Source organism: Manis pentadactyla, chromosome 16 (assembly GCF_030020395.1).
Source record: "Manis pentadactyla isolate mManPen7 chromosome 16, mManPen7.hap1, whole genome shotgun sequence".
Classification (NCBI taxonomy): Eukaryota; Metazoa; Chordata; class Mammalia; order Pholidota; family Manidae; genus Manis; species Manis pentadactyla.
In genome coordinates this window covers 53,085,470-53,104,260 of record NC_080034.1, presented here as the reverse complement: position 1 = coordinate 53,104,260, position 18,791 = coordinate 53,085,470, and the positions used below count along the sequence as shown (strand labels likewise).

The 18,791-nt window shown below is 37.7% G+C and overlaps 2 protein-coding genes across 4 annotated transcripts in view; one reads left to right on the top strand and one right to left on the bottom strand.

Annotated features, from left to right (window-relative positions):
* LOC130681195 (enoyl-CoA delta isomerase 2-like) overlaps nt 1-18,791 on the top strand; it is a 133,494-nt gene that overhangs the window by 52,004 nt on the left and 62,699 nt on the right. The window lies entirely within an intron of this gene.
* Nucleotides 8,538-18,791, bottom strand: part of LOC118922216 (bromodomain adjacent to zinc finger domain protein 2B-like) — a 107,954-nt gene continuing 97,700 nt past the window's right edge. The window contains exons 24-28 of the mRNA XM_057493669.1: nt 17,967-18,277; nt 17,444-17,579; nt 9,376-9,512; nt 8,954-9,103; nt 8,538-8,679 (exon numbers count right to left, since the gene is read on the bottom strand). Coding sequence (XP_057349652.1) covers nt 8,553-8,679; nt 8,954-9,103; nt 9,376-9,512; nt 17,444-17,579; nt 17,967-18,277 — 861 coding nt within the window. The 3' untranslated portion in view covers nt 8,538-8,552. The remainder of the gene's footprint in view (nt 8,680-8,953; nt 9,104-9,375; nt 9,513-17,443; nt 17,580-17,966; nt 18,278-18,791) is intronic.

The window sequence follows — 18,791 nt, the reverse complement described above, 5'->3', positions numbered from 1 at the left end:
CATTTAACTTTATGTCACAAACAGTTCCCATGTTTCTGCAGTTTCCATAATTATCCTTCACACTTAACTGTGTTATTGGACCAAAGTGGTTGAGCATTTATGTTGTTTCCATTTTTGTTCTTGGCTTGTCTTTTTAAAAAACCAAGGTTAAGCCCTCAGCACAGTAAGGAAAACACTTGGGATATGGGCAGAGAAGACTCCAAGGCTGTGTTTTCTTTCTAGATCTTCACTTGCCCTTCTTCTGCCTCCCATTTTGCCACCACATTTGGCATCTTCATCCCAAGCGGACAAGAACGTCCAGAGCTGTCAGATTCTTTCTGCTCAAAGAAAGTACCTGGGTCACAGAATCCCATTGTAGCAGTAAGTTTAAATGTTATCCTACATCTATGTAGAGGGCTTCATTCCAGAAGAAAATGCCAAGGGCAGGCAATAATAAAGCCAAAGAAGAAATCCATTAACATTGTGCTTAGAGACCTAGGTAGGAGGCTTTAGGGACATAGGAGCTGCCCCTGGGTGCTAAGTGATATGTCCATGCCATGGTGGCCCTGGGGTTTGTTGAGATCTTGCAGTGAGATTCTTCATCAATTTATCCATCTATAATCTACAATTCCTACCAACACATCTGTATATTGTTCTCTCTTAAATAATTGTTTTATTAAGAGTGATATTGTTTCAGTGTTCCAGCATATCCAGTGTATTCTGAAATTAGGAATTTGAACAGGGTTTAACAAAGGGGTGTATTTATAAAAGTGTGGACAGGGAATAAGGAAACCACAAAATAAAGTGAAGTTTACTCCTGCCCTTGTGAGGGGATCTCTTACCACTCCTAAGCATACTGAGAGCCCAGAACCTAGAAAAGGCCACGCAGAGGAGTGTGGGCTGGGATGTGGCTGCCCCCAGTAGAGCTGGGCCTGAAGGAAGGCTGCCCTCCTCCCTGGGCCCATGTGTGGTCCACTCTGACTGGCCCCCTGGGTCACCAGGCAGGTGGAGAATAGGTCTAGAGGGGCAAAAGGAAGAACTCTGGGACAAATTCTTAAGACAATTGTAAGTTTCTCAAAGGGCACAGACCATTTTCTAAGTCCCTAGCTTGGTAGAGTTAGACAAGAATATAGAAATATTTCTCATCTGTAAATGGGGAGCATAATAGTATGACAGTAATGAGGCCGCAGCCACTGCAGGAGGGCCAGCCTGAAAAACAGTATACTAGAAGAGGTTTACACTGATGAACAGGGTTCAAAGGTGTGTGGGTGATTAGGGGCCACTCTCCCTAATTCCTTCCTAGGGGCAGAGCCTTCATTCTAGCAGCTGCCATCTCAGGAGAGCTGCCTCGGGAAGGTAGCAGGGGGTATAGGAAGCAGCCCGCCCTAGCCAGTCTGCCCCAGGTACCTTTCACCAGTTCCTCTTAGTTTGCTGTTCTTGGCAACACCTTTGTCTCCACTCTGTTGTAATTGCCCAAGAGGAGGCCCCTACTACCCCAAAATTCGCTCAGCACCAGTGTGGGTAAAATTGCAACATTTCCAGAATATCTCGCCTGGCCTTTAGTACATCCGCATATCAATAAGGCATCCAGAGGTGGAAAGAAGTATGGCTTTAGTGCATTTGCATCATTCCTCGGGGGTGGAGAGAAGTTCCTCTCCATATCAATGGGTAATTACCTGGGTGAGGAGGGCTTATCTGTACCCAAGGGGTGCGGAGAGGGCCGGTTTTGCTTCTCCTGGAGCACGAGAGAGAGAGAAGGCCCCAGACTGCAGTTTGTAAGCAATAAACGGGTTTTAAACTTTATTTCCCCCTTTGACTGATTTCAGTTTTCAGAGGTATTCTGCCCCAGGATTTCCTTTCTCTGGACTTACAACCTGTTTGCCCAACCCACTCTCCGTCTGGGGGCCTCCTGGGGAGGAACAGAAACAAACAAAGGGCACCTTCTCCCTCGTGGAGCACCACTGCCCCCTCCCACTTGCTGCTCTTCTTTAACTGATCCTTCAGACTCCTGTGCTGAGCGTCTGGGCTGCAGGCAGCCCCCTCTGGAGGCAGAGAGTTGGGTCTCCAAAGAAAGCCTGGTGGTTGATGAGCAAGGCTGGTTCCTCCTGTCCTGTAGGTGCCTGAAGTCCGGGGAAAGGAAATCTTGGGGCAAAATACCTCTAAAAATTGAACTCAGCCAAAAGGGGAAATGAAGTTTAAAATCTGTTTATTGCCTACAAACTGCAGTCTGGGGCCTTCTCTCTTTCCTGCTCCAGCAGAAGCAAAACCGGCCCTCCCCTCACCTCTCAGGTACAGATAAGCCCTCCAGTTACCCAGGTAGTCATACATTGATATGAAGATGAACTTCTCTTCACCCCTGAGGAATGATGCAAATGCACTAAAGCCATACTTCTTTCCACCTCTGAATACCTATTGATATGCAGATGTACTAAAGCCAGGTGAGATATTCTGGAAATACTACAATTTTACTCACAGTGCCCCAGTCCTGTGCCTGTGCATCTAGGAACGTAGAAGCAGGAGTGTGGGTAGGAAGGAGTTGGTAAGGCCTGAGGTGGGAGGGAGAGAAGGAACCAGAGCCCTAGGTTAATGGATTGACCCAAATCATGTTTGCTTTATGCATGTTTCTAGAATCAGGAGGCTGAGATATACAGGATTGTAATTTTCCCTAAATCCAATTTCAGTGGTGCCAGTGACAACAGGCATATAGGGGTGGGGAGAAACAAGGACTCTTAAGTCACCATCATCCAGAAGTAAGGCCAAGGCCCCTTGTTGGTGACATGCAGCCTTGGGCTGCTGCTTTCTGACCCTTGTAAGTGGATGCAGTTTTAGACATCCTCTCTCCAGCCCTCCAGCAAGGCCATTTGTCCATTCAGTGAAGCAAACCTTGTTACTTGCCAAGCTTTTTAAAAATGGCCCTTTAAAAAAAAACAAAAACATTACGAAGGTGTGATTGATACACAAAAAGCTGTACATATTTCATGTGTACAGCCTGATGAGTTGTAAATCTACATCCATGACCATCACCACAGTCTATGCCATAATGTATCCATCACTCCAAGTTTCCTCTCCACTCTCCTTTTTATTACCGCTGAGGAAATGTTACCTGATATTTAGCTGAATAATCAAAAACTGTCTAATGTAATGTTCACATCCAAATAAACTTCTCTATGTCGTTAAGTGGATTAAGAAAATTACAAGCATCAGATATCTTGAACTTAGCCTTGAAAGTTAAAATGAGACTTGATGTCAATAGCAGGGGCCTCTGAGGAAGCTATTGCTTTTGAGATTGTTAAGTACTTAATAACCGTTAGCCTTCACTTAGAAAGACAAGAGAGATTTAGCAAACACGTTCATATCTTGGTACTAAATATTTTAAATTGAATCTATACTTATTTTGTATGTTTTCATTTTTTAAAATGTGTTTATAAGTCTGTTTGGTTAGGACAGAAATTTCTAGGTAATATTGAAAGGTTTGGGTTTTCTTATTGTGTCCACCTCAAGACATGGATGTTTATCATAGGAAATGGTATTTGTTAGATTGCTTGTGGTAGAAAATTATGATGTGCAGGTCAAGCTGTAATCTGTTTGCCACAGAGGTTTGGTCTAATTCCCTAATCATGTAATGACTTGCCTGCTGATTATCACCTTGCTGATCTCTAATGTGTTAGCTTAAACACCAAAAGACTATATTGACCATTTGTAAGTCTGGGGAAGGGAAATCCCAGGGCAAAATACCCCTAAAAACCAAAATCAGTTAAATGGAGAAATAAAGTTTAAAACCCGTTTATTGCTCAGAAACTGCAGTCCCAGGCCGTCTTCTCTGCTCAGGCAGCCACAACATCCCCCTTCCCTCTCACCTCTGAGGTACAGATAAGCCCTCTGTTACCCAGGTAATCACCCACTGATACGGAGATGAACTTCTCCACCCCTGAGGAAAGATGCAAATGCACTAAAGCCATACTTCTTTCCACCTCTGAATGCCTATTGATATGCAGATATACTAAAGCCAGGCGAGATATTCTGGACATGTTACAGCCTCAACACCCGAAGAGCAAATAACCCGATTAAAAAATGGGCAGAGGATATGCAGAGACAATTCTCCAAAGAAGAAATTCAGATGGCCAACAGGCACATGGGAAGATGCTCTACATCACTAATCATCAGGAGCATGCAAATCCAAACCACAATGAGATACCACCTGACCCTCGTACACTGTGGGTGGGAATGTAAATTGGTGTAGCCACTAAGGAAAACAATATGGAAGTCCCTAAAAAACTTAAAAAAAGAAAATCCAAAATACCAATTCAAAGAGATATGCACCCCCATGTTCACTGCAGCGTTATTCACAATAGCCAAGATAAGGAAGCCACCTAATTACCCATCAGTAGATAATTGGATAAAGAAGATAAATTTACACAAAGGAGGATTACTCACCAATAGAAACGAATGGAACCTTGCCATTTGTGACAACATGGGTGGACCTAAAGGGTAATATGGTAAGTGAAATAAATCAGACACAGACAAATACCATATTTCACTTGTATGTGGAAACTAAAAAAACAATACAAAGTAAAACAAAACAGACTCATAGATAAGGAACAAACTGTTGATTACCAGTGCAGGGAGCAGTGGGTAGTAGGTGAAACAGGTGACAGGGATTAAGAGGTAACTATAGTGTGAAGGTAACTTTTATATGCACTGGGAAACCAAAAAATCCATTTCACTTTCTTGCTTGAGATGCTTTATTGTGGTGTGGAACTGAACCGGCATTGTCTCTGAGATATGAGTGTCATTGGATACTGCATGCCAATTATACTAAAAAACAGAAAATAAACCTTAGGAGGAGCTTTTCTGGGTTCTGTGGCTTAGAATCTCAGCAAGTTGCAGTCCAGATGTTGTCTTGGGCTCCAGTTATCTGAACGAACGCTTGACTTGGGCTGAAGGATCCACTTCTAAAATGCCACAGTCACATGGCTTCCAAGTTGGTGCAGTTCTTGGTTGTCCGTAGTTGGTTTTACTGAGAGCCAAGTGATCCAAGAGAACAAGGTAGAGGCAACAGCATATTTTATAACCTAGTCTGGGAATTTACCTGCCATCACTCTGCCATATTATGCTGGTCATCCGGGCTAACCGTGACACAGTGTGGAAAAGGATTACACCAGGGCATGAATACCAGAAGGTGAGAATCATTTGGGACCATTTTGGAAACTGGCTTCTACCCATGAGTCTGCATATGACACGTATGACAAGTCATTGCAGTGACAAGGAGCTGCAGGCAACTCAAGTTTGCATTCCTAGAGAAATCTGGATGTTACTTACTTGTGATATATCCCTGTGATGGAGTACCTTGCAGCATCAAAGTCATTAACTAGATTTATATATTTTATTCAACTTGAAACAAAAACAGAATGAGGTTTATAGTATAATGCAACTGATAAGTCTAAAAACATTGCATGTACATATATTCTTCACACTATTTTTTTTTAATTTTAAGGTTATTGATATACTCATAAAGGTTTCAAATGAAAACACAATGTGGTTACTACAGTCACTCATATCAAGTCCCCACCCATACCCCAATGCAGTCACTGTCCATTAGGGTAGTAAGACGCCACAGATTCACTATATGCCTTCTGTGCTACACTATTTTCCCCGTGACCCCCCATACCATGTGTACTAAACATAATACCCCCTCGATCCCCCTTCTCCCTCTCTCCCCCCACCCCTCCCCCCTCTGGTAACCACTAGTTCCTTCTTGGAGTCTGCTGGTCTTTTGTTCCTTCAGTTTTGTTTCGTTGTTATACTCCACAAATGAGAGAAATGATTTGGCACTGACACTACATTTTTTTTTTTTGAGAGGGCATCTCTCATTTATTGATCAAATGGTTGTTAACAATAAAATTCTGTATAGGGGACTCAATGCACAATCATTAATCAAACCCAAGCCTAATTCTCAACAGTCTCCAATCTTCTGAAGCATAACAAACAAGTTCTTACATGGTGAACAAGTTCTTACATAGTGAATAAGTTCTAACATGGTGAACAGTGTGCAAGGGCACTCATATCACAGAAACTTTCAGTTTTGATCACGCATCATGAACTATAAACAATCAAGTCAGATATGATTATTCGTTTGATTTTTATACTTGATTTATATGTGAATCCCACATTTCTCCCTTATTCTTTTTTTAATAAAATGCTGAAGTGGTAGGTAGATGCAAGATAAAGGTAGAAAAGATAGTTTAGTGCTGTAAGAGGGCAAATGTAGATGATCAGGTCTGTGCCTATAGACTAAGTATTAATCCAAGCTAGACAAGGGCAACAAAACATCCACAGATGCAGATTTCTCTCAAAATGGGGGGTGAGGTTCTAAGCCTCACCTCTGTTGATCCCCAATTTCTCACCTGATGGCCCCCCTGCGACTGTGCCTGTCTTAGGTTGTTCCTCCCTTGAGGAATCTTACCTGTCTCTGGCTAACCAGTCATCTTCTGGGGCCATACAGGGAAATGTAAAGTTGGTAAGTGAGAGAGAAGCAATATTCTTTGAAAAGGTTAGCTTTTTACTTCTTTACAGATTTATGCCCTGTGGCTTCTATGCCCAGCATTTGACACTACCTATTTTTAAAGATACATGTTGCTAAATAAATATATAAAAGGTTGACTGGAAAGACATTAAAGCTATCTGTATATGGGGGAAGGAAACTGAAGAGCTCAAGGAAATTAGAGGAATTACCTCAATTTTATATAGTTGAAGTTTAAAGAAAAAATGTTTTTTAAGACAGATGCACCCCTATGTTTATTGCAGCACTATTTACAATAGCCAAGAAATGGAAGCAACCTAAACGTCCATCAGTAGATGAATGGATAAAGATGATGTCGTACATATACACAATGGAGTATTATTCAGCCATAAGAAGAAAACAAATCCTACCATTTGCAACAACATGGATGGAGCTAGAGGGTATTATGCTCAGTGAAATAAGCCAGGCAGAGGAAGACAAGAACCAGATGATTTCACTCATATGTGGAGTATAAGAACAAAGAAAAACTGAAGGAACAAAACAACAGCAAGAGAATCACAGAACCCACGAACAGTCTAACAGAAACCAAAGGGAAAGGGACTGGGGAGGATGGGTGGGGAAACAGAAAGGAGGCCTTACAATTAGCATGAGTAGTGGGGGGGGACTAGGGGAGGGCTGTACAACAGAGAAGACAAGTAGTGATTTTACAGCATCTTACTACGCTGATGGACAGTGACTGTGAAGGGGTGTGTGTGTGGGGACTTGGTGAAGGGGGAGCCTAGTGAACATAATGTTCTTCATGTAACTGTAGATTAGTGAAACCAAAAAAAAAAGTCTTTTTTTAAAGGTAGAGTTATAAAATGGCCCAAGCAAGCCTAAGAGATCTTATTGAAGTGAAATTCCTAGTAGATAAGGCTCTACTAGTTTCCCTGTGTTGTATGACAGTCATATTTCTCTGGAAGGAAAATTTTGATTCTCTTAGAATACCTCCCTTAACTTCTAGTTGTAATTAAATTATTTTAACAACACAAACTTCTTTCATTTCTTAAATGGAAATACTTAAGATATAAATAACGTTGAAAGAAGCCCACAAATAAAACTTACAATAAGGAGTAAATGATTGATATCAGATTTCCTTGTTGAGGATGTGTTTAATGAGAGGCTAAATGAATAGGATTTTAAATTTTTTGAAAAGGTATTGGGGGTGGAAGAAATGGAAAAAAGGAGCACAGAGGGGGTGCATAAGGTACCAAAGGCAGATTAGATTCCCTCATTTTAAAATTAGTGCTTTTAACAAATTTCATTTTGAGGTTGAAACAGGGAAAAGAGATCACTGTGCATTTATGATGACTTAATTCTTCTGAGTTCAAGATATCCCCATACCCATGGATAAATTTCACTTGATTTTCACTATGGTTAACAACTAAATAAACATTACTTTATTCTCTACATATTATTTCAAATTGATGATACCCTGGGTTTAACAGTAGAGCACTCATTGGTTATCATTCATTGATTACCACTTGAATGGCAATCGAAATATAAACTTGAGGGTAGGCCCGGGTTCTATAATCTGCAGAGCAATCAGGACTGAAATGATGGTGGTTACGGTGAAGGCCTCGTGCATCCGAATGAAAGTATGCTGTGGATACCTGTAACTGGGTGGCAGCAGAGGCTTAGGAGGACTTTGGTTATTTGAGGAGCACCGTGCCAGGGGCTTGAGGATACACTCAACCTAGGGCACCTCGAGTGCAAGTCAGTCACAGAACAAATGATACCCACAGGTACAGTGACAATGATTACTGGGCCAACTGCCATTTTCATACCATGCCCACTACTTCCTGCCCAGCTGCTCCTGCTGAGTATGTACCACCAGTGATGAAAACACCAGCCCAAAGTAGCCAATGTGCACACCAAGCTTTCCTTTTTTCAGGGATGTTGTATTTGTTTAAAAGAAAATGATCATTCTTGAAAGACTGTTCCGTGTGTGTGTTTAACCACTTTATTTCTTGTTGATGAGACCCCCAGATACCACACGTTATTATAAAGCTGCTTACGCATTTTTAATAACAACGTGTCTTCCATCCCTGAGGCGGAAACGCAGACGACTCCGTGTGCTGCGCTCCGGCAGTTCTACAAAAGGCCGTGCATCTTCATGACTGTCCATTTCAGTAAGGGTACTAGAGAAAGTAATGTTTGAAATCAATATCCATGCTTTAGTTATCTACCTTTAGTAAAAGTTTAGCTTTCATTCTCTTCCAAGTAAAGACAATGCAAATTAATTCATAAAAACACATGAAAGAATACATTTACTTATAGTACACAGTTGACATTACATAGGAAAATTCCTATTTACACAAACGGTCATAAAGTCACTTTTAGTATGGTGGAAGGTTTCTAAACAAATACAATGGTATGTTATGAATATATAGGACAGGAGAACAAAAATTATACCTGGAAGGAGTCAGGTCGGAGTGGTCTTGCTTCATTTTCTTTACAGAATTAAAGCTTTCCTGGTTTGGTAAGTTACTGAAGGTGTTTTCCTCTATTTTTCTTTTTTTCATGTCTTTATTGAGACGAGTTTGCATTTTAGTAGGGCTTGTACTAGAGAAAATAATGTTTGAAGTCAATATCCATGCTTTAGAGTTATCTACCTTTAGTAAAAGTTTAGCTTTCATTCTCTTCCAAGTAAAGACAATGCAAATTAATTCATAAAAAAAGATGAAAGGATACGTTTACTTATAGTACAGAGTTTACATTACATAGAAAAGTCCCTATTTACACAGTCAAAAAGTCACCTTTAATATGGTGGACGGTCTTTAAACAAATACAATGGGGTGTTATGAATATATAGGACAGGGGAACAGAAATAATACCTGCCAAGAGTCAGGTCAGAGTTGTCCTGTTTCAGTTTCTTTCCACGAGTACAGCTTTCTTGTTTTACTCCAGTACTGCAGGTGTTTTCCTCTGTTTTCCTTTTTCTGTCTTTGTGGCCCCTTTTCAGTGAACTTGCCTTTAATTAAAAAAATAATATATGAGGTATAAGAAAATAACTGTCTATAGACCTTCTATTATTTTAAATGATGAAACTCTGACAGAATAAACAAAAAGAATACTTTCTCACCCAAAAAGTTGATAGTTTTATTATTTTCAAGAGAGATCTATGAATTTGATCTCCGATAATACTAGGCTAAAATCTAATGATGCATGAAAACTCTAAAGAATTTTTAAAACTCGAATATGTTGATCTCATGGCACCATGTTTGGTGCTACAGAACTTAGCAGTTTTCCTTTAGACTTTGAACGAATCAAAGATACTATTCTTTTGAATGAACTGAATGTCACTAATGGAATGAATTTAAAGACTATCCTTTAGACCATAATATAATTAAGAATAAAAGGTGAATATACATAGAAATATAGAGATTACTAATAAGAAAGTTGAGGAGGTTATTAAAAAGGTAGCCGAAACATGAAAGAAAGCTCATGAAGTGTCAAACAGGAAAATAGTCTTTTATAAACGGTCAAATCTTCCGGAAACTGTTATTTTTTTCAAAAAAGCATTTGCTGTTAAGAAGAGAGTTCCAGAAACTTGTGGTTCCCAGGTGTGGACAAAGCAGTGTTATTAAAGATGAGGAGAAAAAAAAAAAGATGTGTTTTTGGGGAAAACAATAAAGAAATAGCATAAAATAGATCATATTTGGAATTAAAGTGTATGAATGCCAGCTATGCTCTGTCAGTAATTAGCTATGGAACTTTGTAAAAAAATATCTGTGAGGCTCTGTTTGCTTATCTGTAGAAGAAGATAAGTCACACAGTTGGTAAGGTCATTCTAGCTCTGAAAGTATATGGAAAAAAACAAACGAACCCCAATGTGCCCCTTATGCAATCTAACAATTTGTAGACAGCACATCAAGGTAACAATGAGAACCCACCCTCCTCCCAACATCCCCCAATTCAGAAATTGGGAAATAAGCATCTATTTTGAGAATTAAAGTTACAATGAATATAATAGATCAAAGAAGAGAAATATGCAAGGTCACTGGTAATATATGGTTTGTGTTTTGATTCTCTACAATAGCGTTTATCCTCTTTTAGGAAATTATTTACTCCTTACTCAGACTGTTAAGAAATCTTGAAAAAAAAATCTTAGAATGTGGAGTTAGATATTCAGTCTAGCCCTAATTATATGTTGCCTATATTCTTGAACTGAACTTGGCGGAAAACATTTCTTTAGAGTATTTCGTATCAATTTCCTCAAGGATTTCATGATTCTTTTAGCAACATTTTTTAAAAACTGCTTTTAAGCAATTACAATTATTTGGTTCTCTATTGGGATGTTAAACGCATAATTAAGGAGTTGTTTTAATGGATTAAAATAAGGCAAACTATAAATCTAACACCTTTCCCATATCATATCAAAGAATCACTACCTCTTGTCACTGATTGAAATAATTAAAATGTTTTACTAAGTCTCTTCTCCATTTAGTTTATTAATTTTTACTCAATAAAATCGGATTGAGTTTTCATATTATACTGAGCTTTTAGAACCCCCAAATCATAAAAAAAAAGAGAAAGGAGAATGCTGAATATATAATGAGGAAAAAGTCCATTTAATTAAGATTAAGTTAGACTGAATAGTTGTCTTACATAAAAAGAACATTTCATGAATAATGGACTAAAGCTTCTAGTTCCTATTTGAACTAAGATGTTACTTGAGATCATTTTCTAACAATACTCACAGTAAGAAAACATGAAATTTAAACCACAGAATCCAAAGACTTTTGTTACAAAATGGTAATAAAATCTCTTTTTGTTTCTTTAATTATTGATGCTTGTCAGACTACTTCATTAGATTGTGCACATAGATACACTTTTAAAAACAAGCTTTTATTCAGTTACCTGATTACTTTATTAGACAGAGATATTTCCCTTGCACCCTTTCTACCTTGTTAGAATGCACAGAGGACCTTCAGTATGTCTTAAGCAGGACCTATCAGATTGTACATACAATCGCGTATTTGTTTTTGTACATTTATGTATCAGAAGTTGTAAAGCGGTGGCTCACAGACGGTAAACAGCCCACAGCATGTGTTGTTACTATGTTTGGCTCATGCTTGTAAAAATTCTGAATTTGTTGCCAACATTTAACATTTGTGAGGACATGCATAAAGATCCATAATCTTGAAATATTGGTAGATCCTAGAACACTGGACCTACATGTCTACATGACAATTGGCAGGAGTTGAGTGATGACTGACACTTAAATGGGGGCATGACTTCCCTGTTTGCCATAGTCTCAACTCTTCTGTGTTATTTGTGTGGCTTTCATAGGCATTGGACTTTGAAACTTCTTGTGTGTGTGTCTCTGTGAGTGTGTATAAATACGTATACATACACACACAAGGCTTTTTGATTCTATGTATATATCTTGGCATTAATATGCACATACACAGGATAAAAATACTTAATCACAATAATGTGTATAGAAATAGCCATTGGAGTACAAGGTATACAGCATAAAAATTTGTAAATAACCATGAATTAACTAGGAAGATATTTCTAAGATTTTACTTTAAAAATCCTTATAAATCAAAATAGAATGTTTATTTTTTATTGCTACAAGAAATGTAACATCTAATTCACTACATTTAAAAAACTAAGAAGAGGAGAGAGAGGCTCAGAAAGCTGTATTTACATAGAAGGACTTGAATGAGGTTATATTTACATCTCCTGGTCTATACCCTGAATGAGAGATAGCCAGAATACTATTTAACCAAATTTATCGAAACAGAAATCTCCTATAGCCTACCAGATGATATGATATCCCAGGACTTAAAACCCTAATTTGTTAGTCATTCATAAAGTATTAGAGAAACTTTCTATAGCTTGACTATGACTAAACTAAAAGATAATTCATGTACAACCAATAAAGGTTATTATTAAACTATAGTTGACTATATATGACAAAGATGATCAAGTAATAAGAAAGCAACTTAGTAAATATGATGCCATGTGAGACCCTCTGCTATTTTGTAAAACAGTCTGAAATACCATACACATTAATATAAACGTGTCACAGAACTTTAAATTCATAAAAACATTTACACTCATGACCTTATTTTATCTTTACAAATCCTCGCCAGGCAGATAATATCCCACTTTACAGATGATAACCCTGAAGCTAAGAAAGCACTCCAATGCTTATCGATCAAGAAGGTAAGAAAACCAGCACAGGAAACTGAAAAGGAGCAAAGGCAGAAAGAAAACCAAGTATGGTACTAGAAGCCAAGTGAAAACAGGGTTTCAAGGAGGGTGTGCTCTGGAACTGATGGGTGCGTCAGGTGAGGCCTAAGCACTGATCCCCAGGCTGACGAATGGCCACGATAGGAGCACTTTCAGAGAAGCTGTGAAGGAGAGAATCTGACTAGAAAGAGTCCCAGAGCGACTTGGAGAAGAGAAATCAGAGAGAATCAGAACAAAGCTGTCCAGCAGGAGTTATTCTGTAAAGGAAAGGAGAGAAATGCGGGAAGTGGATGCAGGAGAAGTGAAGCTAAGGAGAACCCAGGGGAGGAGGAGATGCTGATGCAGGTGAAGAGAACAAGGGGGTGGGATCTGAGGCACAAGATGGGAACTGGCTTAGGGAGGGGCACTAGAGCATGGCACCAAGAGAGGGGTTTTTGTATGAATGCAGTCTGATAATAAGCATATGCATTTTAAGTCTCTTGCCAGTCACATTTAAATTAGAACTGTGAAGGCTCATACCTATTGGTTAAAGCAATATGATAATATAGCAAAAAATGAGTTGGCCGAATTATAAAGTAAGGAGTAAGAAGTGTAAGGGGCAGCATGAACTGAGGGCCAGACTCTTTACTAGATGTTCCCTCTGTCAGGCACTCTTCTCCATGTTTACTCTCTTGACCTCATCACTATGAGCAACTACCTTTCCATAAACTCAGTCCCAAACATCCACCTGCCCGTTGCCTCTTTTTCTTTCCAGACCATTCCCTTTAGCACTTGAAACTACTGTGCTAAGGGAAGGCAGATACAAAAGGCAAACTATTTTATGATTCAGTTTATATATAATGACCAGCAGAGGTAAATCCGTGGAGATAGAAGGTAGATTAGTGGTTGCCAAAGGCTGAGGGAGAAGGGGAGAGTGACAACTAATGGGTACAAGGATACTTTTTTACGGTCATGAAAATGCTCTGGAGTTTAATAGTGGTGATCATTATATAACTGAATATATAAAAAACCACTGAATTGCACACCTAAAGAGTGAATTTTATGTGAATTCTATCTCAAAAAAATCCTCACAAAACTCTAACTCTATTTTGATCTGGCCATTAAAAGGTTCCGTTTCCGATCCCTCTTACGTGTGACAAGGGCCATCATATGTACTGCCATAGACCTAAGATTACAGCTATACCAGATGGATACTGCCAGTGTCCTGTATATCTGTATATCCTGGTATAGCTGTAATCTTAGGTCTATGGCAGTACATATGACAGCCCTTGTCACAGACATCACAAAGGAGGAGCAGTTCTTCATTATCGCCCTTTCAACAGATCTGGCAGTACTATGAAACATGAAAAATCATTTAAAATTAATACTATTATGAAGAACAGTTATTGGGATATTAAACATACCATAATTCCTAATTCATATTAGTAATGAACATTCTGCTTGCTAACAAATATACAGTAGCCATACACATCTATGTATCTCTCGTTACACAGATAGGGACCACATGACGGGGTGAGCAGTTTAGTTGGGGTAAATGCACATTTCAGGTACACTGCAAAGAACAAAGCTAGAGGCTGAATGCCTGTACACACTTTCGAAGCATGTACACATTAACATATGAAATAATTAACAGACATTAGAGCCCATAAAGCGATGAATGGCTTTAATACAGGGTGTGTAAATTTTTAAATATATTTCATTTTTTCCTTATCTTAGCATCCTCATGATCTCCTGAGAAAGAAATAAGAGTTAGAGTAATTTTCAAGATCAAAATTAGGAAACTTGTATTAGTATCAGAACTGTGTGTAATAAAAGGATATTCCTATATTTTGACTAAAATTGTCCACCCATTTGTGATTGATTAAAAAAATCAAACATGTCCAACCCAGGAAACTTGGGGAAATCAACCCATATCAAACAGATGACACAAATGCAGAAAATGGACCCTACAAAATGATTTCTAAGGGAAAAAAACATATAAAAATTAAACCAAATAATTTAAGAAGTCATAGATTTTCTAGAACTAAAAATAAAATTTCTCTCTTGAGAAATTTCTAATACCATTAAGAACTTTAAAATCTGTAAAGACAATGCTTTCTCCCATGCATACATATTCTGTATAACAAGTTTCACAAAGGGAAAGGAGGGAAGTTGGACAGTAAAAACTTTCAAGATGCCTTTAAAAAATGGTAAATAGTAACAGCATATATTTTGACACTTCGTTTATACTCCCAGTCACAGTAGAGAATGTCCTGCAACCAGTATTTTCAAATAATGAAAAGACTTAAACTATAAGTTATTTATACGAATTGAAAGTTATGTATTCATATATTCTTATAAGCAAAATAGCTTAACTATTCAAATTTAACTTCAATACACTAAGTCTTAATCCACAAAAGTCTAAATAGTCTTATATAACACAGTATGTACACTAATGATAGCTTAAGAATCTTATCAAAATGGCAAATAGAAAACTATACAATTTAGTAAATACCTATCAACTATATGAGTACATATGTCATACTAAAATTGGCATGTGTACTAAGAGCAAAAGCTGCAGTTTAATGTTCTAACAGTTTTATTTTATGACCCTTCTTAATACCATACCACTAAATATGGTATTATTTCTCCAAAACTGAGTTACATCATTACACGTTCTATTGTAAAAATACTCGCTGCAAAACATTTGGAAGGTTATACTTCAACCCCTCTAACAACAAATTTAATTCATAAATATTAAGTTAATTGTTTTCTAAATATACTAAAAATACCATGAAGTCTGTTTTACTTCGCACATTTTTCATTTAAAAATAAAATTATTTTCTGACACTTATTAGGAAAGGGTGACAGATAGCAACCTCATATCACTTTTGAAAAATCACAGTAAATAGCTCACAATATGTTAGAACAAATGTATTAATATTGGTTTTAATTCCTTTGCTGCTACAGTAAAAAATAACAGATGTTGCCTACTGTTTAATATTAGCAACAATATGAAGAACACCTTGGACAGAAAATTATCTAGAGGCAAATTATGCCAGCTCCTTCTTGGTAAGGCTGGTGTCTGGCAAATGGGTACTTCTAAAGGTATTGAGCACTTAAACATTATGCTAGGACTTCGAGGATTATTATAGGCACTGTTACATCTAACTAAAGGTTACAATGTACTCATTCATCTTGGACATGAAACTCTGCCTTCTTTTTAAGGTAGTTTCACAGCAAATACTGTATTATTGAACATTAAAAAGAGAATTATGAGAGATGGTGTTAATGAGAAATGTGTATTAATAATCTGGAAAAGGTTATGAATTTCCAAAAACAGAAAAAATTCTGTAAATTGTAGGAAGTAAGTATACTACAAATAAGCAGCTTTTGGTACCGGTTTTGTTTTTTTGTGTAAAGGTTGTAACAAAACTGATCACATTGTGATGATTCTCTTGGTGGATGAGAAAAATAACCATTCAAATTTAATTGTGTTGTAGGAATTCACTATTTTTTGATCATTATAGCCTAGACTCCACCAAACATATTTGTCTAACGTGACTTTAAAATGGATTTTAATAGTTTTTACAAGAAAATATTTTTACCTGGTAAAAAATGCTACCAGATGAACTGGACACTGTCTTAAAACTCATGGTAAATTCTAGTCTACATTGGGAAAGACCAAAATTTGAGGATACTGTGAAAACTGCAGATTCACTATTCTGTGGACATTTTAGGAAGAACTGAAAAAATACAGAAGAAACCGAATTTATTTCTATAGAATGAATAAGGTCTTCAGTAAAATAAGCACAGATATGAGAATGAAGGAAAGAATGCTAAATTATTTAAGGCTCACTTCTTTTCTTTGGGGAATGACTATTGTTGAGTAATCTTACTTCCGGTCATTCATGCAGACAAATGTCAAATGTTTGAATGTTAAAGCTAATCTATAATTTAAAAGCAAAGGTAAAGCAATTCACAAAAGTCTATGTATAATAAATATTTCTCTATGTGATAAGAGACAGAAGGGACACAGACATGATTTAACACATATTTGGTGCCTGGTACAAAACAGGGGTCACTACATGATAGTGACTAACTGGGCTCAAACACAGAAGATGAAAAAAATTTTTGAATTATTAGACAAAAGACTTAAAAGATCTACTTTTCATGTGAACTGCATCTGATGTCAAATACATGATATTGGATAAAGTAAGAGCTCTCTGCTTATTTTGTATTTATTATTTAAGAATTTCTTAGCATTAAAAAAATTAAAATTGATAAAAACATAAGGAACATTTTAGGGATGCAATGAATGTATACTACAGGTAATGTTAGCAACTGCCATGTTTACAAAAGCAAAAGAATATTTGGATTAACAACTTCAGAATATTTACATTAACAACTATGATTAGATTAACAACATAATTAACTATTATGCTGACTGAACACAGAAGACAACTTCAGTCCATTATAAACAATATCTAAAGGAGGGAGAATCGAGATTAAAGATGAACACATTTGATTGATTACTTCAAAAAGCTCACAACAAGGAGGAAAGTATCAAACCATACAGCATTTAAGAACTAAGAAAACTCGGGTACAGCATACATTATTCTGACAGTAAAAAATGTAGAATTAAGAAAAATCTGGAGGTTGGGAAAAAAACAGGACAGAGTAAACTAGTTATAGTATTTCTTAAATAAAAACACTTACAGCTTTCATAATTGATTTTTCCCATGCTATGGATTTCTGTAACTGCTGAATGCACAGAGCCACCTGTGCAGCACTGCGAGCTTCTGATAATGCCCATCGCCATACCCTGAGACCGGGAACAATGTCCTCTTCAATTCTGCATTGAAATATAGAAAAATTAAGTAGGTCATGTCCACACTTACGGTTACTGAATCTGAAACAATCATCACACTGAAAGCCAAGTGATGATGAAACATGTAACAGCCAATAAGTATAAGGTTTAAGCAACTAAATTTGATGTAGTGCACAGACTGTGGCTACGTGCCTCAAAGCTTAGTCACAATCAGGTAAATGTAAGATCACTTCGCAGGATTATCAACACACATAACAAAAGAGAAAACATTTTTTACAAAGCACCATGCAAATAGCATGATCCATGTGGATCACAGACATACAAGAAGATACATAGATAACAGGCAATAGAAAAAAGGCTCCAGTTAGCAAAGAAGCACAATAATTTTTCAAGTTAATTTCAATAACCTACCTGTCATCATCACCACTAATGGATGGTGCAGGAGCAGGGACAGTAACTGTGCCCACATTATCCAGTTTGATCTGAATGGTGGTACTTAAGGGGCTCTTCAGATACCTTCTTTCAATGTTTCGCTCCAACTCAGAGAGCCTGGTTACAGCTATATCTAGGGGGTTGTCACTCTTCCGCTCTAGTGCATGCGCACTGCTTTCTTCTTCGCCAGTAAATTCTCCATCGTGCTCCTTGCACAAGTTAGAAAATGACTTATGTTCAAAATAGACCAAGTCCTCCCTTTCTGATGCCGGTTCTGGACACATCCAACCCTATATACCAAGAGAGTAATGTTATCATGGTTTCCTCTTAAAATGCCTGATGGGTGAATTACCTTTACTTAAAATACAGAGCCGACACCAACAGATCTCAAGGATCATTACTACAAGTTTTTACCTTGTGTTTCCTAATGCTAGGTAAAAATAAGGAAGAAAATTATTAATAAGTTAGAAGTTTGAAGAAGAAAATTTAACAAGTTTTGATATTATGAGAGGTAGAGTGGAGATCAGCCAAGTATTCCGAGGGACTTCACACCAACTGCTTGTTCTTTCACGGGCCCACTTTAGATGGGAATCTCTCGACAGCAGGGACTTGGTGCCTCCTGTTTTTTCATTCCTTCTGCTACTCCTCCTGCACAGGCCCTTGTACTGCCCATCCTGGCCTCAGGAGCTCTGCATGAGCTGCTACATTTGCCCGCAGAGCTTTTCCCCTCTCCTCTGCACCTAGTTAGTGACTCCACTCAGCCTGTGGCCCTCACGTGAGAATTTATTTCTTCAGGGAACCCTT